Below are 26,513 nucleotides of genomic sequence, written 5' to 3'. Positions count from 1 at the left end.
TCAAGTCAAGTTTAATACTCAGCTATTTGGATGTAAGCATGTGATATTGTAGCATTGGTCACTTGACACTTACTTGACCAGACTTGACCCTATGACTTGTGACTTCCTTGCGACTCTGGATGGACTTGTCCCACCTCCTATGGCAAGCCATTGTAACATTAAATGGTTGCGCTTGACCATCCATAATTACATTCCAGATATCTACAATTTGACTAGTCATAATTATAATATGGCCAGTCAGAATGGTAATTCAAGATATCTGCAATTACAATCTGACTAGTAAGAATGGTAATTAAAGATATCTCTAATTACATTTTGACTTGTCAAAATATATTTTAAGATATCTATAATGACGTCACAAATATCTTCAATTGACGCGTCACACATACTGAATGATAACCGGAGATATCTGTAATTCTGTTTTGACTAGTCAAAATGATATTTTCAGATATCTCAGTTAGAATTGTGACTAGTCAAATCAGTTGTGCATGATGAGACTGATGCGAGGCTTCCCAATGAATGCCGGTGTAATGCTGAATTCTGCCTAGGGTCACCAGAATCAAAGTTATAGGGGGGATACATTATTCGGCAGGTAGAAATGCAGACCTGCCGAGGTAATTGACATTATAAAAGAGCAATTCTCCTCACAAATAGTTAAAATGTGAGATAGTTTCCCCTTTCGTTGGCTTGTAATAGGCTACGACTGGAACAGCGACTTCCGTGCTTCTGCGAGGTGCATGCCTGGCATGGCTTAGTCTGATGTGAAAATGACACATCTTTTTGACATCTGCAATTGCATTTTGACTAGTCAGAATGATAATTCAAGATATCTATAAATACATTTTTAATAGTCAGAATGGTAATTCAAGATATCTCCAAAATAAGATCTGTCTAGTCAAAATTCCTTTCAAGATATCCATATCTTGTTTGTAGATATTTTAAAAGGACTTTTGACTAGTAAGAACTCCAATTTGAGATATCTCCACTTTAGTTTTGACTAGTCATAACTCCAGTTCAAGATATCTACAATTGTATTTTGACTAGCCATATCGTAGTTTCAGATATCAAAAAACATGATTTAGATATCTATAATTAAAGATATCTTTATCGGAAATTATGACTAGTCGGAACTAAAATGAAGATATCTTGAATTTGAGATACGACTAGGCATAATTTCAATGGAGATATCTGGAATTCACATTTCAGATAGTCAAAACTGAATTGTAGATATCTTTAATTGGAGATTCCATACAACTAACTTCAATCTTACTAGTCAAAATGTAATTAGATATCTTAAATTAGCATTTTGACTAGTCGTTAATGAATTACAGATATCTGTAATGAGAATCCGGTCAGGCTAATAAATGTTACAAGGCTTGCCATACCAGCTCACCCATTCTGCCCTACAAAGCCAAAGAGCAGCAACTGCATGAGTAAACTTAGAAAAAAACACTTAATTTATCTCCCAACTAAAGTATTATTGGTGCAGAGGTGCACTGGAAATTGTTTATCATTTTTGCTGACATTAAATCTAAACTGAAAACACACAAGAAATAGTTACTGCTTTTCCTCTTTGTAGGGCAGCATTGCTCTGGCAATTGTGTTTTGTTTGGTGAATATTGTCAAAACTGTAATTATTTTTGAGTCAGGTTTTCAGAAGGTAGAAGGTAAAATAAAGTCGAGGGAGGATTAGGTTAGTTTTGGAGAGAAAAAAATACATTTTTAAATCTACACACCCAGTACCATTAGTTCTTCTATGTAGTGTTAAATAACTTGTTTTGGAGATTTCACTCAAAATATCACTTCTTATGTTTTTGAGTCTGTATTGTAGGCTGCAATAATTTACGTAAAGGTTGCCAATATATTTAACAGATTTGACAACAAAACCATTAGGCCTAACATACTGTGCAGCACTAGAGGCATACTGGCTGAGAAACCAACAAACATTGTCTCCACCCCCAAGAAAAAAAAATATCACTAGCCTATAATATTTCTATAATACTCTGATAGGGACTATCAGTGTGTCTGTGGTACTCAATATTGAATTCATAGTGGCCTTTTCTTCCTTTATGGCATTTTTTCTCTTATAATATTCCTGAAATATTGATAAGATATGTAGCCATGCAAATTGAGTGGAACTTTAGCCTACTTGGAAAACTGGACTGGACTCATGATCATTCCAATGTTGTACTCTTTACAAAATATTTCGGGTTATTCCCGTTATTGTGGTCGCCATCAAAGAGCTTCCAGTGTTATCGTGGAAAAAACTAGAAGGCACGGGAGCGTCATTTCCGGTGGAATATTCCAACCGATTTGTCCCTGGGCTTTAAAAGGGACGCGCTGAAAAAGTGACCGAGATGATCTTGACAGGTGAACAGCAGAATATCAATAGGATGCTACCGGCAGCGCAGTCACTTTAACCACACGAGTCAGTGCACAGACCAACACAGAAGAGAAGTCAGTCTGCATTGTAAACGTCTGCGTGCGTGATTAGACGTTTCCATCACTTGATTTGCGCTTACACTCTGATCTTTGGATTCAGGTAAGATGATGCACTTCGAGCTGCATGGCACCCGCCTCTGCACATCACTAGTGAATGTACAGACTTTTCAGTGTGATACATTGCCCTACTATGTAAACGTAACGTCTCGTTTGCTGTGACGCAGTTGCACCCCTTTACTCGAGCCTATTCAGTAACCTATTGGGGTATTACACTGGTGCAATATTCACCCGGTAAATTGGACCCCATGGTTGTTATTCTCATGCCTATCGTGATGTTATGCATCGAGAGAGGGGTACAGTAGGCTACGGCAGAGAGGACTGGTGCTGAGGATAGTGCGCTGCGCTGCGCATTAAGGCCCGCTGCTGTGTAGCTGTAAGGTGTAAAACAAAAGCTGAGTCACATCATTTACGAGGGGTTAAAGGACAACCATGACTGTTATGTGACATGAATTCATTTTATGGTCTGCGATATACCATTGTGTATTGGAGATGTTACCATCCTGCTCTTAATAATTAAGTTAAATAATCAAGGCAGGCAGGGTTATGTTCTACTTAAGGCCTATAACTTCCAAAATTGATTTCCTCAGCCCAATCCAGCTCTAATAGAATAGCTATTAAGACGAGAATAGGCCCATCTAGTCAATTTTTTAATTGAGCCAATGGAGATGGTAATTCCAGTATGGAGATTTACAACTAGGACATCAGTGTAATATATCTTGAAATATAATGACGCAACCTTGCTAGGCATATTTTAATATAAAACTGATCATCTGGCTGAAAATGTTTTCCATGTATTATGGCCTGCAGTCTTAATTTATTATGGGACTAGCACGATTTTGTTTTTGTTGATACTATGATGCAGTCAAAAGTTATCCAGTAGGTTAGAATTTGTAAAGGCCTATGTACAAGTAATACATGTATGTATGTATGTATGTATGTACTGTATGCATGCATCTATACTGTATGTATGTAAGCACTTTTTTAAAATGTGTGTATTTCAGCTGCTGTGCTGTGAGCTGACCCAGAGACAATCATGATCCTACTGACTCCCTCCTCTGGTAGGTGCTTGTTTCTTGATCTCATCTCATAATCTGGATTACTGTGTACCTGCATGGACATGGGCGCCCGAGATTACAGACTAGGTCTGCTTGTGTCAAACTGGGCAGGAAAACAGCCACTCGTGTTTTGAGGGAGTTTAATACATGTGTGGACTGAGCAAAAGAGAATACATGGTTAGTTTTGTTTTTAATTAAGCGCACAATACAGTGTGCATGTACAGCCAGGTAGTGCATATAGTACTAGTAATTATCGTAGTGCATATAGTACTAGTAATTATAGTAAGTGCTGTACAGGTGAGACTAAAATTGGTTATTTAGGGCTGGTTTCATTAACATTGCTTAAGGTTACTCCTTAAGATCATTATGTCTGATAAGATCTGATAAGAAGGAAATAGTTCATTAGGTCAGTACACGGACATAGACACTGTAGCTATATACTGTAGCTATGCAATTGAATTTCTCTCCTATTAAAGTAGTTTGAGAATATTTACGTTTTTTTGTACATAATAATCGCACATACTCCTGAATTTCCCTAAGGGGATCAATAAAGTGCTACCTTATGTTATCTTATCGTATCTTATCTTACCTTATCTTATCTTATCTTATCTTATCACATATTTGTATATACTGTGTGTCTGCCATTTTCACAAACTGCGGCCAATAGGAATAAGTCTATAAATAAGTCTATAAGTCTGTCTATAAATAAAATAATAATCATAATGATCATAATAATCCCAATAATAATACTTTATTTATATAGCACTTTTGAAACAAATGTTACAAAGTCCTTCACACAAACAAATCAAAACAAAATGTGATAAAAGCAAAGTGAAGATAAAACATAGCCTACAGTATATCAACATTTAGGAATAAATGTCCTATTTTGGTTGATGTCCAGCTTTACGATCTGTATTTAATTTCTTATTAATTACTCATTTCTTTACCATTTATTTTCAGTATGTCTCATTATCATAAATATAGAATTAACTCCAACAAAAGTAAAAAAAAAAAAAAGTAAATTGTCCAGTACTGTATATGTACTTCAAATTATCTCAGCTGTGAAATTTTTTCCTGTTTTTCTTGTAGTCTGTTACCAGGTAACATAGCAGCGTAGTTACATAACAAGGGCCTTCCCATCATTCCTTGCACTCATTAGGCAGCAATCCAGAAATAGAGACCTGCTTGAAAATGTCAGTGTGTTTGGCTCTGGCTTCAATCCTTTATTTATTAGTGACCGAGACAGTGTATTAACCGGTTAGAGTAACGCTTTGTTGACCGTAAGATCTGTTACCTCACAGGTTTATGAGGCATACAGAGCTGCATGAGTGCCCCTCTAATGCTATCCACTGTGATAATAGTTGATAACACTGATTATTCTGGAAACCTATAACAAACTTGGTATCAATTTGAGATCAAATGCAGAATGTCATCTGCATTGATTGATGTGCTGTTTTCCCATGAGAAGTTTTTAGATAGTAATTCAAATGCCAGCTGTGTAAAAGGTCCAAATGAGAAATAAAAAGCATGCTGTCAAGTAAAAGTGTGAGTTGTTGTTGGCTTTCTGCTGTGTCTCATACGCTGTTTTCTTTCAGATGAAGAGTCTCTTGAACTCGCCTGGCTTTGGAATCACAGGAAGTTCAGGGTGAAAAACATAATAGTAGGAACATGACTTTAACCCTTTTCACAAATAGAAGGTAGATTGGCTGAGTTTTTCAAGGGTTGCCACTGCAACATTTAAAAGTATTTCAATTTTTGTAGGTCTTTATCTGCGAATATTCTCTTGGACAGTGCTGTGACTTTAGGGAAACTTCTGTGGGAAATTTAAACTCACAAGGGAGGAAGCAGAGAGAAACAAAGATTGCTTTGTTTGTCTTCATTAAAAACCATCACAGCTTTGTGGGGGCAGAAGCAGCTCTGGCTGCAGCGAGGCAGAGTCAGCAGTCATTCCATCTTGCTGACATGACCTATGTAGCCTTTTCTATGGTTCATTTTGGTCATTAATACAACTAAACTTATAAACGTTACCATTACAATATCTGCTGATTGCATTTTAACTAGAGATATGTCCTCATAAAAAATACGATTGTTATTGAGGATGTAACCCCATGCAGTTTGTTGGCTTTCACATACAGAATCTACACAAGGAAACCAGAAGCTTTATGTCGCAATCTCCATTAAAGGCTAGGCTGCAGTGTTATTAATAGACTTGAACAGTTAGCTATGTGAGTGCTGCTGCCATGTCCTTGTTTCAGGTCACTATGTGTCATCAGAGCAACAGGCTAATGGATGTCATGTCTGTTATGTGTCAGTACTAGGTCTAACTCACAGTCACCGTAGCCCGTAGTCAAGTGGTGCATGTGGTCTCCTAAATGTCCGTAGCTTGCCCCCCACACCAGTACTTGTTTGCAGTTGACTCCTGAGCAGATCACATTTGAGTGCTAACACTTCACATGCATCCTGTTCAAACACTGTATTCTTTTGATTATTCTTCCTATCCAAATGCTATCTGGATATTAAAGTTTACTGCATGTAATTGTGCCAGTATTTTTGTGACAGATGCAATATGTATCAAGTGTCTACTGTGTAGATATAGCTGATTAAGTTAATAGTAGGTAATGAGGCACTCACCAACGTTGCATGCTCTAGGCTGCACACCCCTGATTGAATGAATGTAACAAATGCATTTTATTCATTCTGAAAATTGATTAATGTATCATAAGGTTGGTCTCCGTCCAATAAACATACATCTTGGTAAGTGATGCTTCTTTTACATAAGATGGAGGAATCCATTTTGTAGTAAAATTTTGTTTTAAATACAGTAAAAAATTAAACACGCAAGATATGCTACAATGTCCTGCAATATGGATTCCCACTCGATTCTATACAAAATATCATTTTCCGATCATGACTGGTATTCATAAAGCATTAAGATTACTTTTACTTTTTTACACTTTCTTCCTGTCACCCCAATAGTAAACTGGGGTTTCATACAAGCTGAGGTTTGATTCTAACACAGTCATCTGAAGCTTATTGGTTTCCAAAGATCAATGACTCACCGTCTTGAGTATGATCATCAGATCATAATAGGGATTTAGTTTTTCTTGAGCCACAGCAGAGGTTATCAACATAACACGGACAACCACTAACTGTTGCTATTCTGTGGTCTCAGGTTTCTTCCAGCGTACCAACAAGCTCTTTCTGAGTGAGCAGGCCACAGGACTCCAGATCAAAGAGTTTGCACGTAAAAATGCTGCTAATGCTCTGTCAGTGGCCAACATGGTCATGGGCATGGCCTCCATTCTCAGCAGTCTTAACGGGTGAGTGACCACACCTAGTATTGGATTTTACTGGCTGGAACATGGGTCAGGCTCAACTACAGCCTGGCCAAAGTCCCTGTGTGGATCCACAGTTTTGTAAATAGATTAAAATGGATTCCAAAGGGAATTTAAGGATGCTGCTACATTTTCTCAAAAAAGGTGACAGTGAAATGCTGCTGCAGCTGAGCTAGTAGGCTGAGGGAAGAGAGGCACAGTCAAGTGCAACTAGAGCTGTTCAAGGTCAGAAAAATGTTTTACCACCCATCCTTATAAAAAAACATCCTACAAAAAAAACCATCCAAAACACCTTATAGTGCAATGAGTGTTTACATTTTTAGCATGCGCGGCTCCACTGAGAATCAAACCCTGGGAGTGTTCGTGCCATGCTCTAACCATTGAGCTATAAAAGAGCTACTGTATATCTACAGTAAAAAGAGAATTATTTCCATGTTTTTCCATGTAGCAATGTTGAAATCTAACACACCGCTAGTTTCAACCTTTTTCCTTAGGTTCAGATGCTGCAAATATTTTAAATATTTTGAGATGGATTGTTGTCGTCAAATAGCTAAACCTAACAGTCTATTCTGTTTTGTCCAGGCACCAGTATGCAGCATGCTGGCTGGTTCTGATTGGCTACCTGCTGGATTTGGCAGATGGAGCAGTTGCCAGGCGACTCGATGCCTGCTCTGCGCTGGGTGAGCGGAGTGTTTTGCTCAGTAGCTCTTACCAAAGATAAACTTCAACTGGGATGTTGGCAGGGCCTGCTGCACAGTCCTTTGTCCGGACTTTCTAATTTGGCCACACAAACCCATAAACAGAGGGTACAACTTTAAAGCAAAACCTGCCATTGGATACACTGGATAGTCTAAAAAAGTCTCTTAACTCGAGAAAAATCATAAACATTCTCTAAAATTTGGAGGCACCCTAAGCAAATATGCAGCGTCTAAAATATACCGGCATTGGCACATTTTCAAAACATGACAGCATCCTATACAGTAACTCAAAAGGCACAAAAACAAAATACTTTTTGAACATGGCTGCCCCTGTGTGCAAGTTGTCAACATTTTCTCAGCAGCCCAAAATAGCTCCCAGGTGCATCACAATGCATCGTTGGCTGCACATTTCAGGGGGCTTTGTGTCCCGACGGGGTTTTTCTGCATGACTTTGCAGGTGGGTGTTGTTGTGCCCCCCATCTTTTTTTTGTCAATTGAACAATCACTTTCTGATTAAGCAGCCTAATTCCACGGGATCATGGTCCAATTGTCTATTTTATCCCGTTGCTTTGGGTTCTCTGCATATCTGAAATTGCTAAAATTGTTGACCCTGGGCTGTGGAATTCCATCTCGTTCATTTGAGCTGTGGCCAGAATCACCTCATCCTCATCCGCTGAAAACATGCTCCATGCTCCTGGGGGATAAAGAGACCAAGGCATTTGAGAATGTTGTTTATAGAATGGTGGCCTGTTGGGCTGACACTGAAATTTCCACTTGGAGACTTCTGCATGAACGCACATGACACACACACACACACGCAGTGTCACTTGTCAGAAAAATTGGCAGTCGCCATATTGGAGCGTTGATAAACCTATCTAGACAGACAGTGATAGAATTTAAACTCTCATGACTAAGGCACTGTCAGATTAGAAATAGCATAATAATAGATCATCTGGCAGTCACTATTATCTAAAGCAGATTCTTAGTAAGGGTTGTGTGTGTGTGGGCAGTGAACTCCTAACCTTAGTAGTATTGATTCCACCCTACGAACTTCACAAGGCCACAAATTTTCTTGTCCTTTTTTGTGCTCAGGTGCCAAACTAGACGATTTTGCTGACTTCACCACCTTTGGGATTGCCACGTCTTTGCTCCTGAGGACACCTGACCTGCTGGACAACATCCTGTGCATGTGTTATGTCATGTCTGTGTTCGTCCGCCTCTGCTTTTTCTCAAGCGGTAAGAGAGTATAGTTCCTGAATGAAATGTAAATTATATGTTGTGGATAAGTGATGGTGTTTATATCATGAAACGCTCGCATGCCCTGTTTTATGTCAGTCATCAAACTCCTACTTGATCTTTGAAAGGAATCGCTGCGGTTCTGTCCGTGTTTGTTCCGCAGGGATCCCGTTCATGTACCGCGGTTTGCCCTGCATCTACTCCTCGGCCATCCTGGCCAGTGCCTGTCTGCTGTCAGGGGGCAACATGGCTGTGCTGCGGGTCACTGCAGTGGCCATGATCCTCTTCATGATCAGCCAGAACTTCTACCCCCATGACAGAGTGCTGGAGTCCCAGGCCTGGAAGAAAGCGGTCTACGCAGGAGGTAAAACTCATTTTGGAAATCCAGTAGAAATTCACTTCTCCCTCTCTTGGACTGGGACATGAAGGAGAGATGTGTCCAGGATCTACAGTGATGATTAAAGGAATAGTTCGCCCAAAAATGCCGGTGAAGTTTGAATGTCAATATAACACACAACAAGTTAGCTTGTGCAGCTTGGTAGCAGCCTTCTTCAAAACAACTGGAGTGAATGGAGACCATTTTTTTAGAGTTCCAAAAAGGGCAAAAGTGACCATAAAATTATTCCAAACAGCATAATCCAAGTGTTCTGCAGCCAAACGATTGCTCTATGGGTCAAAAAGTCCAATATTTAGCTATCTTATCTAGATTTTCCCCACTCTGGTCTTGCTGCCTTCAGGCGCTCCTCGTCCCCGGGTATTTTTGAGTTTTACATTCGGAAATTCAAGTACTTTTCAGTCAGAAATAATAAAATGGACCCTGAAACAAAACTAGCTGTTTGATGACTATTTTAGAAACCAGGTGGTACAGAGCTATTTTGTGCCTCAACGGCAGAATGAAGAAGAGAATATTCGCGTCAGTTTTATAATTGATGTTTTAATAAGTTTATTGGCTAAAAGTTATTATGCGTAGCACCGAAAAGTTAAGCAAAGAGTGAGAATGTCACATCTTGGCATCTTGGGTCATCATGTAAAATTTGACTTTCCCATTTAATGACCTTGTTAGCATAACAGGCTATGTTTGATATATCATGGTGATTATGGCGGGACATTAGGCAACTCAACTCTCCTGCTCCTGTCACATGACAGGAGCAGGAGAGGACTGCCTCTACACCTGACTGAGATTTTAAAGCTTCTCACTTGTGTTTTACTTTTCAGGAGTCGTCATGGTTTTCTGTTCTTCCTTCCCTCCTGCATGTGTGTACTACCTGCTGTGGTCTGGGTCCTACATTTTGTTCCCCACATCCCTTTGGAGCCGCAAAGTGTAGAGGGGGTCGTGGCCTCGTCCCAAACTCCCAATAGGCTTACTACTGGCCCGTCCGGGTGTATGGAGGCTTCCAGACTGCTGCTGCCCCTTACTGCCATGGAGGATCCAAGCTGAACACGCTCACCCACCACAGGAGACCACTTGCTGTATTTAACCTTCATTTTGATGTGACAGCTCTAAGACAAAACTGGATTGAATAGAGTGAGAGTGAGGGATGAGAAGGACATTTAATGTTGGTAAGGATTAACATTTCATGCTGACTCGATGTATAGTCTGATGCTTTGTGGCATTTTATCTTCTGTGTCTTCTAGCACAGTATTAACCTAATCTCCAATCTTTGTATCCGTTACAATGTCATGAATTACAATTTAATTCTCAAAACACGACAGGAGGGCACAACATTATAGAATGTTCTTATAGCATAATATAAATAGAAATTATTTAATAGCAAATAATTCTGTAAATTTTCTTTCTGATATATTTTGGTCTGTAATTTGGTTTTAAAATGTTTGATTTGTAACATCATAGGACATCATAACGTTTGTTTCGCATTGCTAAACATAGCTTAATGAATATTTTAATAAGTGCTATCTTGGTAGGGTCTACAACATGTTTTTTCAGCAACTTCAGTCTTTTAGACGTTCACAGTTCTATAGAGCTGTCCTTGAATCTTGGTTTATCTTTACAATAATGGACGTCCATACAGCAGTATGACTCAGTCTTGTGTTAACTGACCTCAGTGTTTGTATCAGGGCTGAGGTCAATTCACTTTCAATTTATTCACGTCAGGATGTGGATTTTCTTCAAATTCCACTTATTTTTATATCAATCGAAGAAATTATGGGGAATGATGGCTTTGCCATTGTTATTATTTGAATTGCTGTTTGAATGTACATTTTGAATGGTTTGAATAGAAAGTGAATTGACCACCCCAACCATGGCTTATGTAAACTAGAAACATTTTTTTCAGATTTCCAGATTTTCAGCTCTTACCAAGTTATGATTCTGTCCAAGAAATTATGTTTTACATTTCCATATTTCCATTATATTTGATTTTATTGGGTATTTGTACATATTTGCCTCTGTTATAAGAGGCTTTGCAGTTTCACTTCCTAGCATGGCCAGTATTCAGTCTGACAGACATCACTTTTTTGTAGACCAGTCCTTTTTAGCAAGGACGTTTTGCCATCTCTCATCGTGTTTTAAAATGGCTGTTTGTGCCTCTCTGCCAAGATTGTATATTGTGAGTGACAAAACAGGGAGATTATTTTGTTTTCTAATGACTTGTTCTGAAGCTTGATAAGGGCAATAGTACAGAGAAACAGGTAAATGTCTGTTCTCACCCCCTATAACTACTGACACCCCATATTTAGATGAGTTTGCCTGACACATTTCACACAGGGAACCTGACCAGGCAGAGAAAAATTTCAGAAATCACTGACCAAAAAAAAAAAAAACTAAAATAAAATAAAATAAAATAAGGTCATGTCTGGTGGTTCAGGGATTGGTTCAAAGCTGGTGCTGTTTTTTTTTTAACATGGTTTATGATAATCTTATGAAGAAAATCTGCATGTGCATGCCAAAAGCATTATAGATATATTAAAAAAAAAAAATACTTTACCCAATGACAAAAGAAAAACGGTCTGAATGAAAATCTGTATTTTTAGTTCTGTACATTTTTGACAATAAAAAGAGGTAATAAGAAATTGCTTGCTTTCATTGTTCTTAAAAACACAGCATTTAAGTTTGAGTGTCATATGATAAAGTTACATTGTCACAATACACTTTATCTGTGGCTCTACCCCTTGACATGTTTCCCTATTAGTTGCACATGCGTCTATGAGAGCAGCCCTGCCTTCTTGTTGTACTCGTAGATGTCTATGGCCTCGGAGATGCAAAGCGCTTTAGTAGCAGCTAGGTACAGGTAGGAATCTAACAGCTTCATGATGGACGAGAATGCAGGCCGGTCTTTGAAACTCCACATCCAACAGTACTTCATCAGGTCATGCCTAAAAGCGTGTGGGAGAAATGGCGAAGACGTTGGGGTTAATCTTAAAAGGTGGTGACAAAAGCATAACATGAGAAGAGAGTGTTGAAGAGAGTGTTTGAAAAAAAAAGTGCAGCTCTCATTGGTATAAGTTGATGAAACTGCTATTATACTAAGGTGTAACACTCTGTCTTGTGTATTACTCAAAAGGTCACTTACAGAGGCCCTCCACAGTCCTCTGGTCTCCTCATTCGGTACGACCTCTGTAGTTGTGGAAGCACAGACTGAGGTTCCAGCTCTGGATATGGAGGAGAGCCTGAGATGCAAAAAATAAATAAATAAAAATCCTGAGATAACATTCTTGAATAAGAGATTGAAACAAATGTGGCTTGATAATGGTGGCGGTGTTGATAATGATGTAATACTGATGATTACAGATATTAGAACACATTACCTAAGGTGATCAGTTCATATAGTAAGATTCCAAATGACCATCTAGGAAGAAAAATAAAGGGTTAAAAAAAAGTAGTAACCCAATGTCAATATGTATAGAGAATGATTATCTGAAAGATATGAGTATAATAGCCTTGCAATACCAATAATAGATGACTAATGCCAAAGGAATACATTTTAGTTACTGTGTGTGCATGCTACTGTATGTTTGTTAGCCATAACTCTGCCCTCACACGTCGCTCCTGTCTATAGTGGGCTGCTTCATAATCCTCTCTGGAGCCTGCCACTTCAGAGGCACCTCCGCTGCCCTCTGCCTGATCGCCGGATCCGTTTGACGTCCTGCAAACGCCACACCCAACCCAGACACCCTGGCAGAGAGGCCTGGGCCGATCAAGATGTTCCTGGCAGCGACATCGCCGTGCACCAGCCTGTGCTCTGACATCAGGTAATCCTGAGGTAGGAGCCAATGTAGGCCGACACAAATCACGCTTAGCAGAAATATCTAGTCATCAGTCCAAAGAAATCTTATTCAAAACTCAAAATAAAAAACAGCATTCAAAGAAAAGCATGTGCATTATGATCTGTATGGAATTTAAAGCTCATTTTAGTCCAGTTGTTTGTTGAGAATACAGAAACTGGTCCACCAGAGAGACTCACCAGGCCAGCTGCCACCTGCTTTGCCACCAGAAACACTGACCTCTCAGAGAAGTGCTGCACTGGATCCCCAACATCTGAATCCCTCTGGAAAGAAGAGTAATTCCTCCTCATTGCACTGAATTTAAGGATTGGAGGATCGCCTATATGACTGAATATTGATACACATTCTCTGAACCTTGGCTGTACCATTGTGTTTCTGAATGTCCAGAGGAAGTGCAGCAGGTTCCCCGGGCTGTAGGCCTCCAGGACCAGGTACATGGGCAGACGCTTGGTCTGACAGAACAGCATCCGCACCAGCTTCTCATGTTTACACACTGTGGCGTGGAACAGGACCCACTCCACAAACTCCTTCGCTTCGGGACGGTTGGGGCCATCTGTATGGGAGGCGTTACAGCAAGGACAGAAGGTCACAAGAGTCTCCAAGCAATAAGAAAGTGTGCCGCCTTACAGTCCGTATCATCTTGATTACCATTTAATGATCTGGGAATGAAGGAGGGACCATTAATATTTCATTAACTACCTAACTACCTTAATTTCCCCCCTGAAAATAGAAATGATCAATTCACTTACAATACTGTAATTACTCACAAAGACTTTAAACCTGACCACCCTGACCACATGACCTGATGAGGAAAAACTCTGCCAAAATCCATACCTCGGAGTGACTTCACCACCACAGCAGTGGAGGCTCCATCTCTCTTCAGCAGGCCGTTACAGATGGGGCCGTAGCGGCCTGTCTGCCAGAACTCAAGTCCCTCCAGAACACACTCTCCAGGGATTTCCCACGGACGCAAAGCCTCCTGGACCCTCGCAGGGCTTATTGATGCTGCGCTCAGGGACACAGACTGCTGGCCTGTTAAACAACAAGTCTGTAAAGGTTTATTATAATCCAGAGATAAGTGGCATTACCAGAGGTGGGAATAAACAAAAAAAATTAGAACAGAAAACCCCCAAATATCTCAAGAGAGCCATGACCTCAGGCACTTCTAATATTCATGGTTTTCCAGTGATTTTGTACAGAGGATATACAGTACATGACTCCTCGGTTATTGCAGTTCATACCATTTGTGTAATGGGCCGAGTTTCTTTGCCCTGTTCGTCTATTTCTGTGGAGACTGTAGAAAATCAGAGCCACCACTAAAACTGTGCTGAGAGCCAACAGAGAAGGGATGATAATCAAAGCAAGTGGACCTGATGCCTCCTCATCTAAACAGGAGAAAGAAGAATATAGTTCAAAAACAGTTTGAAGACTTACATATTTCACTCATCTTGATTCTAATAAAAACAACAATAAGAAAAGGGAATAGGATAAAAAGGAAATAGGAAAAGGAATATAATTATATCAAATCACATCATTTGTAGAGGTCAGAAGGAATGCAAAGTTGCATTTTCAACTTGCCTTTTCGCAATGCAATAAATGCCAAATGTAAAACTCACAGCACATGGGGCCTGAGGTATTGTTGCCACATTTTGTCTGCACATCCATAAGGGGCGGCCGGTAGCTGGCATTTCTCACATATGAAAGAAATGGCAGATCAAATCGATGGAAGAAATGATTCCAAAATCAACATCAGAGAAGATTATCCCTGTGGAGATTAAAACATTAACTTAAAAGTATGGAATAAATTCACTTAAATGAAAAATAAAGCATAAAATGATGTCTAATTGCCACAAATGACTTTAAGACCATCCTACCTGACACCTGATGTTCCACTGATCGTATGTTTCCAATCTTATCATATGAAAACTTAAATTAGGGAGTCCAAAAACAGAAGCAGAGGAAATGAAAAATGACAACAACAAGGCCGTTGTCAACAGCTTTCGGAGAACAGGCTTGGGTCTGTCCTTCTGCCTGTAAGGGCGATGACCATGGAGGTGACTGGGAAAGTTGACTGAATGTTAATCATTAACAAGGGACCAGAAATGTAACAGGTGTCTTGCCCACACCCACTGCTGTTCTTACACAGAAACAAGATTCAGCCACAAATCTGTGCATATAATAAAGGGTTAGCAGACCAGATGTGTGTTCTGGATTCACCCGTGGAAAATTCTACTATAAATGTAGTAGTAAAATATGCTATTTTCATTGCATGCATCCCAGGTTTACCAGTATATCCACTTTATTATATTTAACACTTAACACTTTTCTTATCTGTTGAATGTGGCTTTGACAGATCTGATGGTTTAGTGGCGTGGAGGGCAGCTGGCATTTTTGTGCTAGTAGGAAATAAGTAATAGTGTAGTGGTATGCTTGTTGCTTAGAACAGTGGTTGCAGCCTCTCGGTGTTACAACCACAAGAGGGCGCAATTGTGCAAGGAATTGTCCTCCAGCCAATCCTTTAATGCTCTCAGTGGAAGAGGATTTCAGCCCTGTGTAGGATAGGTTACAATTCCCCAAACGCATCACATAGAAACGTAAACCTATATTACTGAGGGGCAAGTATCACTCAGAAGTCGCAGCCCAGTGCATTAGGAACACATATGAGTGATGTGTAGGCCTATACTTTAATTTTGTTCACAAAACCTCACTTCGCTCTATTGTAAATAAATAAACTTGAACTTGAGCTATTGATTTCACTAGGGCAGACCACCAGAGTGGGCATTTGACACGTAAAAAGATGTGTCCAAATGTTGGAACTCCGCCTGGCTGACACACCAGGGAAACTAAAGCGAGCACTTCCCAATCACAGCAGACCCGCCCACTACCGCTCGCCATTGGTTCAACGGCAACGCTCTAGCACCGTCCCCAGACTCCGATTGGAGAGACACCCCTGCAATCAGGAAATCAACACAGAAAATGATCAAAAAAGTTATGGAGCGTTGCCTAATCGGTTCACGGTTCTTGCATGCTGCTGCGTAGTTTTTAAGAGAATAAGCCACTGCGCTTCTGGAGAACTAGGCGAGACCGCATGGCACGGCACGGGCAAAGTGCGCACTGAAGAACAAGGAGCAAGGCTTCAGCATTTTGCAGTAACCAGGCAGCTATCCGGTTCAGCGCAGGGCCAGGTATGTTTTTCCGTTTCCAAGGACTGTCTTGCTGATGTCACAGGAGGGCAGGACAGCAGCACAGGTGCGCGGTGTAAAGTTGCCTCTCCAGTGCGCTTGGATGAAGAGCTGTCACCGAACGTGAATTTACGCAACAGTTGATTTTGTCTTTTGGGGAGTCAAGTTTATCGTTTTGAAGTCTTCCAGTGTTTTTCCCCTGACAGTGTTATCAATTTTGCTGGCACGTAATTGAGTCTTAAGTGGAATATTCCGCGCTTTCGGAACCGACAGGCTTTCTGGTGCGCACAAACTGCGGCTCACAAGATTCGTCCTTTTTTTGTAGGATCGGGGTTTTTACCGTGTGAAGTAGTCTAGCCTGTATTTCTTTGTAAAAGTGCACATACTGTGAGTAGCGGACGGGTGTGGGATTGAGACGCCTCAGCATCAGAACCAGCACTCTCTCCTTCTATGCGACACTGACGCAGGTCTCGCATCCCAGTCGCAGACAGGTGATGCTCGCATGATCCAATGGAAGGATTACCCATCAAGAGAACGAGTTTGTTTTGAACGGACCGCTTTCCCTGGGATGGAATACAACACAAGAAAGCAGATCGCTTCACCTCAACTCCTATAATCTGCGATGGTTTTTCCGTGCGTCATTGCGTTTTAGGATCAGAAGTCTTGCGTCAAAGGGCAATCGTTCTTGGACTTCTTTCCAGGCTTACAAGACACATCAATAATGTCCAAGACACTGAAGAAGAAGAAGCACTGGTCCACCAAAGTGCAGGAGTGTACCGTGTCGTGGGGGGGTGCCGGGGAGTTGGGCACCGTGGTGGAGGTGCGAGGCGGCGCTGAACTGGGAGAGTTCCCCTACCTCGGCCAGGTGGTTTTGGAGGCGATGGTTTGTCACGTCGGGAGGTTTCCCAGCACCGGGGACGTGCTGCTGGAGGTGAACGGCACTCCAGTCAGCGGGCTGACCAACCGAGACACACTGGCTGTCATCCGCCACTTTCGGGAACCCATCCGCCTGAAGTCTGTGAAACCAGGTGTGTGCCCGTTTACTCTTCATTTTGAATCGCAAAGAAGTTCAGCCCCCCACCCCCCACCCCACATCAACACACACACACACACACACACACACACGCACACACACACGCACACACACACACACACACACACGTCATAACTGTTGTGAATTGCACATACAGTCCAGTATATTGAACCAATGCTTCCAAAGGGGCTATTACAGCAAAGTAACATGAAGAATGAGGAGCTCAGCTCACTGAAACCTGTGTGTCTGCAATAGGATAAATAAGAGGGACTTGGAAAAAGGCTACAGCATCACAGCTGAGCCCCTATTTGCCTCTAGGGCAGTGTGTTGAAGGATCAGATTTGTGTGTGTGTGTGTGTGTGTGCATCTTCATGTATGTTTGTGAGCAAGTCTACAGGTCAGGATTAGCGATATTCAGCAGGCGGTTTTAATAAAGGCTACTTAAGTGTGTCTGTGTGGTGCCTCCGTCTGTCTGCCTGCCTGTCTCCCATCCACTCATGTGGAGACATAACATTCTCTACAGCGCTGCTTTTGCTGCAATACAATCCTGCCAAGCAGCAGACGATCCATAGGTGAAGGACGCTGGGCGCTGTGATCCAGCCTGGTTATGTGATTGTGCCCGGATCTGTGCGCCACAGCAGAAGTTTCTTTATGCTTGCAGTCATTTGAACTTAATGTCTGTAATCTCCTTTGCATCCATGCACAGGTGTTGTTTGTCTTATTCGGTGCTCCTGTGACACCCCCCAGCCACAAGTACACACGCTACTTTCATACTATCATAATTCACTGCCTTTAAGCTCTGCTAAAAGCTTGTTTATTGGATTTATGTGCGTCTTATTTCATGACTTACTAGCAATTTGCATGTACTTCTTCATGGCCTGCAGACAGCCCTAATTACAATGCAGGGAAAGTGTGTAAAATGTGTCATAATATACTGACATTCCAACTCACTAGTCCTGCGGGACAGAAGGGACGTGTGTGTGTGTGTGTGTGTGTGTGTGGATGGATTTGATTGAGGCTCTGCAGGGTGAGGCACTTTACAAACACTTAGCTGGGATTTGTTAATGGTTGCCTTGCCAGCTTGCCAATGTAGGCCTGCCTGCAGCCTTGAGGTGGGTCCAAGTCTAATTGAATCAATTAGGTCTATATCCTTAAATCCTGTGGATGCTGCGCTAGCCTGGCGACACAGGTTGACACCTCGGCTCTCACAGGCATTTCTGCTCTGTGGTCGTTTGCTGCAAAGTGGATTGATCCTTCTCCCACACCGTAGGTTTGCCTGTTGGCGTAGCAGTATTTTGCAGAGATGGTAGGATCACACAAACTGTAGTGCTGCATATGTTGTAGGTCATTTCTGGTTAATAAGACTGAAGAAACCTTTTCCTCCTCAGTACTGGTCTAACCGCTTGTCCTTGCATTTGCTTCAAACATTCTTTCTCAGTCTACAAAATGTTGTTTTGGAAACTGAACTACTTAACTTAAGACCCAAGTCTGGCAGAAATGTAACACTAGAGCAGCATGTTGGCCTATTAGGTAAGATAGGTGAAAGAGGGATTAATCTCAATTCTACAAAGTTTATTCCAAGGATATTACAAGCAATACAATATATACCGTGTACTATATAATGGTATTCCATATAGTGATGCTAAAGCTGGACTTGGACCTGTGGAGACTACTAGCCATAGGCTGTGCTGTTCCCCTTGGGGCCTCACTGTATGTTTATATCTCTGTCCCCTTTCTCATGATTAATTCATGCGTCATCCATCATTGATGGCTCTTCCATGCCAAGACGAGGTGGCTGATGGGGGGGGATCAGATGTTAGATGACTGGTGTGGATGTAAACTTCAGTTCTCATGACAGAACAAAGCTGGGGTATGGGTAAGTGCTAGGAGATAGCTAGTTGAGTTTGGGGTTAATATAAGGCTTTCTGTTAAGGGTTTGGGTGTCTTTTTCTTAAAGTCGTCACTACAGTGGCTAACGAATCATAGCATTATTGTAGGCCTGTCGCAGCACAACGTTGCTTGTGTGCCTCGTGTTTGCACAACACAGCAAAAAAGTTACATCAGCCTGCAAGGAAAGCATTTACATTATTTGAGTGTAGCTCCCTGCTGAAAATTGTCTTTCCCTCTTTCCCTGCTGCTTACCTTCTCTTTTCTTTATCTTCTTCTCTCACTCGATTATGCCCTCTCATCACTTTCCACTATTCCTCCTTGTCTCTGGTGTTTTCTCTCCTTTGCTACATTATTTCACACTCGACTCACAGTCTCACATTCCTCCGGCATCTTTCCTCCTCATCCCTTCCTTTTCTTCACTTCCCTCCCCAGTGCATTGCATCTTTGCTCCTTATTTCACATTGATAGCTTATTGCATTATCATTGACAATAAATCTTGTAAATAGTGCACAATCCATCTGCGTTTGTGTGTTATCAAGTGCGGTTGCTGATTAATAACACCTGTATTCCTACTGAAGGTATTAGGGGGGAGGGCGCCCATCCTCTGAACTACATTGCTTTGCCATGAGAATTACACCTGTGGCTTCCAGCCAAATTGAATATGATTTTGTGCTTTCACTACAGCTAAGACTTACTCTTACACTTCTGTATAGCCAGACCAGAAAACAGAGGTTTGTCCAGAGTGCCGCTCTGGCTCCAGACCAGACCCTGTACTCGGTATGCTGCACCCACAGCGAGAGAGGAGCCAGGCAGTAGGCAATAACCTTGAGGAGAGGATAGAGTGGAAATGCATAGTGATAGGAGATACCTTTTGCAGCTTAGAGACTATTGAGTGGGTGGCTCATTGATTAATGCTGTGAACAGACTTTGGTCGGCTTGTTTTTGCCTCATTGGGCTTAATGGATAGTCCATTTAGTACTCCAGTCCTGGAACATGCTTCACACGCATGCTTCACATCTATACTTTTCAGAGCCCATATACATATTTCAAGTATATCATAAGTTTTCCCGGGTTCTGTTTACAAGAACTGTTTTTGTGGGCTTTTAAAGAAACATTTTCCATTCTTTTTTTTTATGAAAGTCTCGTCCCCAGGCCAGAGATGAGAGTATCTCAGCCATAGATTGAATGCAGTATAGATTATTGAAGGAAAGGGCTGGCAGATGGAAAATAAATATTCACATCAGGCCCCATCCCAACTCAGCATTGTCTACTGGCTGTCACATAATTTAAAGCCACGTATCAAGTTCTTTGTCAATACTTTCTCTTAGTGCTTGTTTACATTTGCTGTAGTGTTAAGTGTTCCACTGTGTGATAGTATAGACTAAAACATTAGCTAATTGTCAACAAAAACAAAGAATCCTTAGGGTAACTTAGGTAGATAAGTATGCTGAAATATAATACAATATGAGCTATAGTGGCATCATGATTGTAGCTCAGTTAGGTAGAGTGATGCGTCAATGTAATGGTCCCATTCATTACAACATGGAGCATAATGCTCCATCATTTATATGAATGTTTATTGGTGCCATCTTGCATAGTTGGATAAGTTTAAATAGCAAAGCAATGATCCAAAGATGCTGTGTTAAAATACTGAGCAACTCCAGGTGTAGCGGATCTCAAATAAAGAGAACATTTCTCAGTTCAGAGGTGAACTGTTTCTTTTTTTTTTTTTTCTACTTAGAAGATGAATGGGATGCAGTCACGACTCTTGGGGAGCCTCAGGACTGTTGAAGGTGCAGAGGAGCATTTTTATTTAGAGTGTATCTCAGCAACCCAGCACTCAGTCACTTCCCCAATCCAGTGACAAATGGACTGCAAAAATGTGTAATTTCATACAATCATACCTAGCTTAATACCCAGGGAGAGGCAATAAAAGTGAGTTGCGTTCAGTATTTTATTTATTGTTTTCATTAAGCAAAGAGAGCTATGGATAAGTAAAGTACTTCTGCTCAGGTATCTCCACACAGGGCTTTTATCCTAGTATGCACAGTGAAAAATAAAGCATCCACAAGGATTTTTTTGTTTGGACTCTTTTCATGTGGGGAATCCTTTTTTGCAAAAGAGCCAAGAAAAGGTTCCTGAAGATAAAAGAATCCTGCTAAGAATAAGCTTCAATAATTGAGTGGGAGATAATTGCAAAGGATCTTAAATTGCACCTGTTGGAGTTTCTCCTACAGGGACAAACTTAGAGGAAAAATCCACCCTCAGATTCTCTTACACTGTTGTGTATCATCAATCTGTGATGTTCAATGCATTCCAGGAGCTATATTGTGATTAAGAGGTGTAATTTACTTTTTTGTTGTACCTTCTTTGCCTCAACCTGCCTCATCTACTTCTACTTCAGTTAGTGAATTCCTCCATTTCCCAGAATGCCTTTCGACAACCCCCTGCTTTTTGCTATCAAACTCCATTGAAGCTCCATTGTTATCTGCAGGAATAGGAAAAATACACCACCAAACAACAAAATGGACCCAGAAATCCAAGGTACATCACCAATAGCTGTTTATTAACAGTGCCAAAGTGTTTTTGGGTGAAATTTTCCTGTAAGAACCCATCATTTGCTCATTTTTTATTTAGAGTAGAGTGAAACCAGATCTATACTGAATAGACAAGCCCAGTTTTTTTCTTTTCTGCTGGCTAGTGATGTGATATTAAGGCTAACACTTCACATCACCATCACCATCACATTGCCACCACCAGCCCAGCAGAGCGGTAAGCACACAGTCTGTGTTAATGTGGTTCCCCCACAGTGCAGTCAGGGCTTCTATAACTAAGCTGCTCTAAACCAGCTGAGAGGAGCTGTCAGGGTCTCTCTGGTACTGCGGCTTTTCACCAGACTAAATGTAACGTCTGTTCCACTTCCAATGACTACCTGTCTCCCAAGTACTTCTGTAATGCAGCACAAGTTTGTCTGAACTTTTTTTTCCCGAAGAAGATACTTTATAGGAACGTGGGTGCTCCCCATTTAATATAGCATCGCAACAAACCACTACAGAAGACCAAAGCTGCAATGAAAACTTTATTGCTGCCGGGTTCCAAGTTGGTAAAATAAATGTTTTGCTGGTCCACCAGTGGATCATGAAATGTTATCATATAGTAAGAGCATTAGTATCATCTCTCTCTCTCTCTCTCTCTCTCTCTCTCTCTCTCTCTCTCTCTCTCTCTCTCTCTCTCTCTCTCTCTCTCTCTCTCTCTCTCTCTCTCTCTCTCTCTCATTCTAAATAGATGTTTTCACATGCCTACAGTCGTTTAGAAAATGTAATAAAACTGGTTTCACTCTGTTTCTTTTGCAAGAGTTTCTGTTTAAAGAGTTGCCTATGATGGTGTCAGAGGAAATCAGCCATGTACAATTCATTTTGTCAAGCTGTCACACTGTGTGTGTGTGCGGTGTGTGTCAGGCGGTAGCTTTCTCAGCCTATACACAACCACACAGCTTAGGTTCCAAAGTCGCCATCCTATTTGAGTGCATGGAAGAGCTGCGGAGAGATTTCTGTCAATATGAGAATTGTAATGAAAAACCACTTTGAAAAAACACCAGCTTTGTTGTAGTCCTGGGTTTATCCACCCTCTGGCCCCCCAGTCCTCAGCATGGAGGCCACTCAACATTCCAGTGCTAACAGAGCTCCACTGGCATCCTTGTCTGCTGTCTACTCTACCTGCTGCATCCCTCTGTGTGTGTGTATATGTGTGTGTGTGTGTGTGTGCGCGTGTGTATATGGTTACTGTGGCGGTACACCTGATGTGACATCCACCCATCATCCCCTCCCACCGGCTGCTCTCCAGGCTCATTCCCTAAACCTGTCACACTTCTCCGCCCTCCAGCCCTCCATCCCTCCATCCTGCCAGCCGGTCAGCAGGGAGGGAAGGATAGTGCGAGCGGATGGGCGTTCTGAGGCCCCAGACGGCAGCAGCTGCTGTGAATACCAAAGCGCGCCTCTTTCCTCTCTTTTTTTTATCCTTCCGTCACTCCCTGGCACAGCCCTCTCCTTCTGCAGCTCCGGCTCAGCACCGCCCTGCACCGCCTCGCACTTCTCCTAGTCCACTCCCTCTTCTCCGACACTCTTTTGCAACTCTGCCTCCTCCTGTCTCGCCTCTCTCTGCTCCTCCTCCTCCTCCTCCTCCTCCTCCTCCTCCTCCTCCTCCTCCTCCTCCTCCTCCTCCAAAGTGCAGGAAAGACAAACTCAGTCCAACCCAGAGGAAACAAATGAATGATGGGAGAGGGGGAAGGAGGCTCTGCTCTTCTCTGGTCTCCCGCCTCCCTCCCAGCCAAAACAGCCCTTACTCTTTTTACAGTTGCGTTTTGTTTGTATGTCAGACAGAGTCGCGCAACCACCTGCAAATGGCAGAGCGCCCCTCGAGAGGCCGTGTTGGCAGTCTCCCCCAGATGTGGAGTGACATTGGTGTCCCAGCGCTTGTTGTTTATCCCCCCCTCTTCGTTCTTCCATGCCAACGCTGTCAGGTCCACAGAGCCGCAATGCAGTAATGAATAGGCCAGCAACAAAGATAGCTTTTTCATATGAACCATGCCTCTCACTGGCAGGCTTTCTTAGAAAAAAGAGGCACCATGACTTGGCAGCCGTGTTTAAAGGCAGCGGAGATGAGTGTGTGCTGATTCACTGAGACTGGCTCTTTCTACACACTGAGTGGTCGTGCTGCGATGTCAGCAGAAGCCATGTCTCCAGGTTGCCGCTGGTGGAAAGGGAGTGCGTTGTGTAGGGGTGCACGCACGCACACACACACACACGCACGCACGCACGCACACACACAGACTCTTCCTCAGAGACTCCCGCCCTCCTTTCCTCAGCTTGACTCCTAATTGGTCTCTCTCCAGCAGTGAGCCATCCTTGCAGCTGTTTATCCCTTTCGAGATAAGATGAGGTCAGCCTCTAAATAGTGCGTATAAATAACAGAGGCCAGTGCCTGGCACCTCCTCTATCATGAGGAACAATAGCCTCCACTGCTAAGCTATGTAAAGCTAAGACAGAATCAATGGCCCGGCAATGGCAATTAACCCATGTTAACCTATGCCAGGCTAAACTAAATCAGTCAGCGGCTGAGAGATGTGCTGGTGGTGTTGTCCTGGCAAAGCAGGCAGGCAAAGGAGAAGAGATATTGTCACCTGGGGAGTTGTTTCCCTCTTGTCATCCATGAACACTATCATTGCTTGCTGGACTGAGCGCTGCCACCGACTTCCTGATAAGGAGTGTTTATACCCCCTGCCTGAGAGGCTGAGACGAACAGCAGGAGGTGGCTGAGCTGGAGTGGGCTGCTATCGCGCCATAAGTGTATGTGAAGACAATGCGCTTCTAGCAGCAGTGCACCACCGCCTGACCCTGGTGTGTGTCAGGGCAGATTGACCACAGGCAGATTAACTAAGAAATTGTCCCCTTTGGTGTAGCTGTGAGCAGCAATGAAACAGAACAGACAGAGAGCTGGTTACAGCTGCTTTTCAAAGGGAAAAGAGAGATTGACTGATGTCCGAGAGGGCGGGTGGGAGAGAGGGGACCAAAATGGATGAAGAAGTACACAGGTGCAGATGTGGATAGAGGGATACAGGGGATAGATTATCTGATAGCCACTCGCTGATGTTATTGAATTGAGATGCACACTTACTCCCCTCTGCAGAGAGCCTATTTGGTGGCTTGGTTCCCGGCTGGGTCTGTATGAAGCATCCCCTCGGTGCTGCAGAGGCAATAACGGGAACAGAGAGAGGTGGCAGCTGGCACATCGGTGCCTAGGACATTTTTTCCTGAGCGGGATTCTGTTTTGAGGGAGGTATCGAGTTTAAAGAGGGAGAGGAAAAAGGAACGAGGAGCATAGGTTTAGAAAGAGGAATTGGGGTCAAGGGGGGGGGGAGGAGTGCACACAATGGGAGGGAGAGGAAAGAGTGAAAAGGAGGAAGGAAAGGAAGACGAGGAGAAGGAGGTGGGATTGAAGTTGTTGTGATGAGAGAGCAATAGTCATCCCGGGGCTGAAAACAGCAACGCTGCCATTAATCATTATAATAGTATTGATGCACCATTGTGACTGTCTGAAATGATTCTACCCAGTGTTCAAACAAACGGACACTTATTATTCCTGACTTACCGCTTGGCCCTGAGGGTGGACAAGAACCGTTGGCTTTTCCAATCTTAATGTCTGCAAATAACCTGCTCCCATTCCTCTGTGTGAGCTGCCAGCGTGTGTGTGTGTGCATTAGAATGAGAAATTAAGGCACATCCGGATTGGTCTCCACACTTCTAGTGTCCTTTTGAGACAGAACGCAGTCAGGGAGATGGGCTGCTCTTTCCAGGCTGTTGGACGCGGCCATTGTGTCTTCCCTCTAATTTCACTCCCATGTCCGCCGATGTTCCTTGCCATCTCTCTTGTCTGTGACGTTGCTGGTGTATTTACTGGCATGGCTCTGTTGTTTTCTTTGATTCATTCTCTCCTCATATCCAAGGGGCTTATTTTGCAGGGTAGAAATAGCGCTATACGGCTGAGTGCCTGCCTTTGTATGTGTATTCTTGTGCAAATCTCTGTTCCTCCAGTGTAGATCTTTATTTACTCTATGGGTAATAAAGCAGTGGAGAACACTCAATCTCAGAGTTCAATCTCTGGGTTGGCTGTGGTACTCCCAGCCTTGGCCCTGCGCCCGTGCTGATGGGCCTTCGTCAATACTCATTCTGCCAGCGCAGCCCACTCAGCTGTTTAGTCTTGCCGCTCCACCTCAAAGGATCGATTTTAGGCCATTCTGCTGGTGCCCATGACAGCATCTCATATCAAACGGATATAAAACCCACCACCATCCCAACACACCTTCACAGTAACCACCCACTCAGCCAGCTGCTGCTGTGGCCCCTTCTGCTCTCAAAGCTGCATCACTCGTGGTGTTTCTGCCAAACCTTAGCATGGGAACAGGGGAATGCGTGTATTTTATGTCTGAGCATGGGATGCTTTCTTTGTTGTGTCTTCTTTTCTTTTTTTGCTGCTTTCTTCGTCCGTCTGCGGAACAAAGACAGTCCTGTTACTGTGTGTGGTATCACACTCAAAGCCAGGGTAGATATTAGCAATAATCTGAAGAATCCACTATCAGGTAAAGTCACAGAAATGGCCAAATTGAGTTCCGTCATTACATCGGCTGGGCATAAGCAAGGTTGTATACAGGTTATTGCTGTTTACACATGGGCAGAAAAACTGGAGGAAATCATCTTGAGACAAAACGGCTGCATACAGATTGAAAATAATCCCCTGTGGCTCACCAGAGTCAGTCTGAAGATGCAATCGTCCCTATGTGGGAG

General features: G+C 42.5%; 3 protein-coding genes across 4 annotated transcripts in view; 2 read left to right on the top strand and 1 right to left on the bottom strand.

The window, feature by feature from the left end:
* The first annotated feature begins 2,498 nt into the window (after positions 1 to 2,498).
* On the top strand, positions 2,499 to 10,475 carry tmem269 (transmembrane protein 269). Of its 2 annotated transcripts, XM_078288438.1 has the most exons (8): positions 2,499 to 2,542; positions 3,504 to 3,560; positions 5,153 to 5,217; positions 6,730 to 6,877; positions 7,475 to 7,572; positions 8,683 to 8,826; positions 8,990 to 9,190; positions 10,042 to 10,475. In XM_078288438.1, exons 4-8 carry the CDS (start codon positions 6,837 to 6,839, stop codon positions 10,149 to 10,151), a joined length of 594 nt encoding a protein of 197 aa, XP_078144564.1. In that variant the 5' UTR covers positions 2,499 to 2,542; positions 3,504 to 3,560; positions 5,153 to 5,217; positions 6,730 to 6,836; the 3' UTR covers positions 10,152 to 10,475. The 2 variants fall into 2 exon arrangements, with proteins under 2 accessions (XP_078144564.1, XP_071758775.1); XM_071902674.2 differs by lacking the exon at positions 5,153 to 5,217.
* A 1,512-nt stretch (positions 10,476 to 11,987) lies between these two features.
* Positions 11,988 to 14,515, bottom strand: LOC139914364 (tyrosine-protein kinase STYK1). The gene is made up of 8 exons (XM_071902663.1): positions 14,503 to 14,515; positions 13,903 to 14,100; positions 13,434 to 13,621; positions 13,248 to 13,331; positions 12,824 to 13,041; positions 12,592 to 12,632; positions 12,357 to 12,453; positions 11,988 to 12,159 (listed from the first exon to the last, which is right to left on the bottom strand). Exons 1-8 carry the CDS (start codon positions 14,513 to 14,515, stop codon positions 11,988 to 11,990), a joined length of 1,011 nt encoding a protein of 336 aa, XP_071758764.1.
* A 1,869-nt stretch (positions 14,516 to 16,384) lies between these two features.
* magi3a (membrane associated guanylate kinase, WW and PDZ domain containing 3a) overlaps positions 16,385 to 26,513 on the top strand; it is a 107,136-nt gene continuing 97,007 nt past the window's right edge. The window contains exon 1 of the mRNA XM_078288475.1: positions 16,385 to 17,278. Coding sequence (XP_078144601.1) covers positions 16,972 to 17,278 — 307 coding nt within the window. The 5' untranslated portion in view covers positions 16,385 to 16,971. The remainder of the gene's footprint in view (positions 17,279 to 26,513) is intronic.

The sequence above is a fragment of the Centroberyx gerrardi genome, chromosome 14 (assembly GCF_048128805.1).
Source record: "Centroberyx gerrardi isolate f3 chromosome 14, fCenGer3.hap1.cur.20231027, whole genome shotgun sequence".
NCBI lineage: Eukaryota > Metazoa > Chordata > Actinopteri > Beryciformes > Berycidae > Centroberyx > Centroberyx gerrardi.
This window is presented reverse-complemented; position numbering and strand designations above follow the sequence as displayed.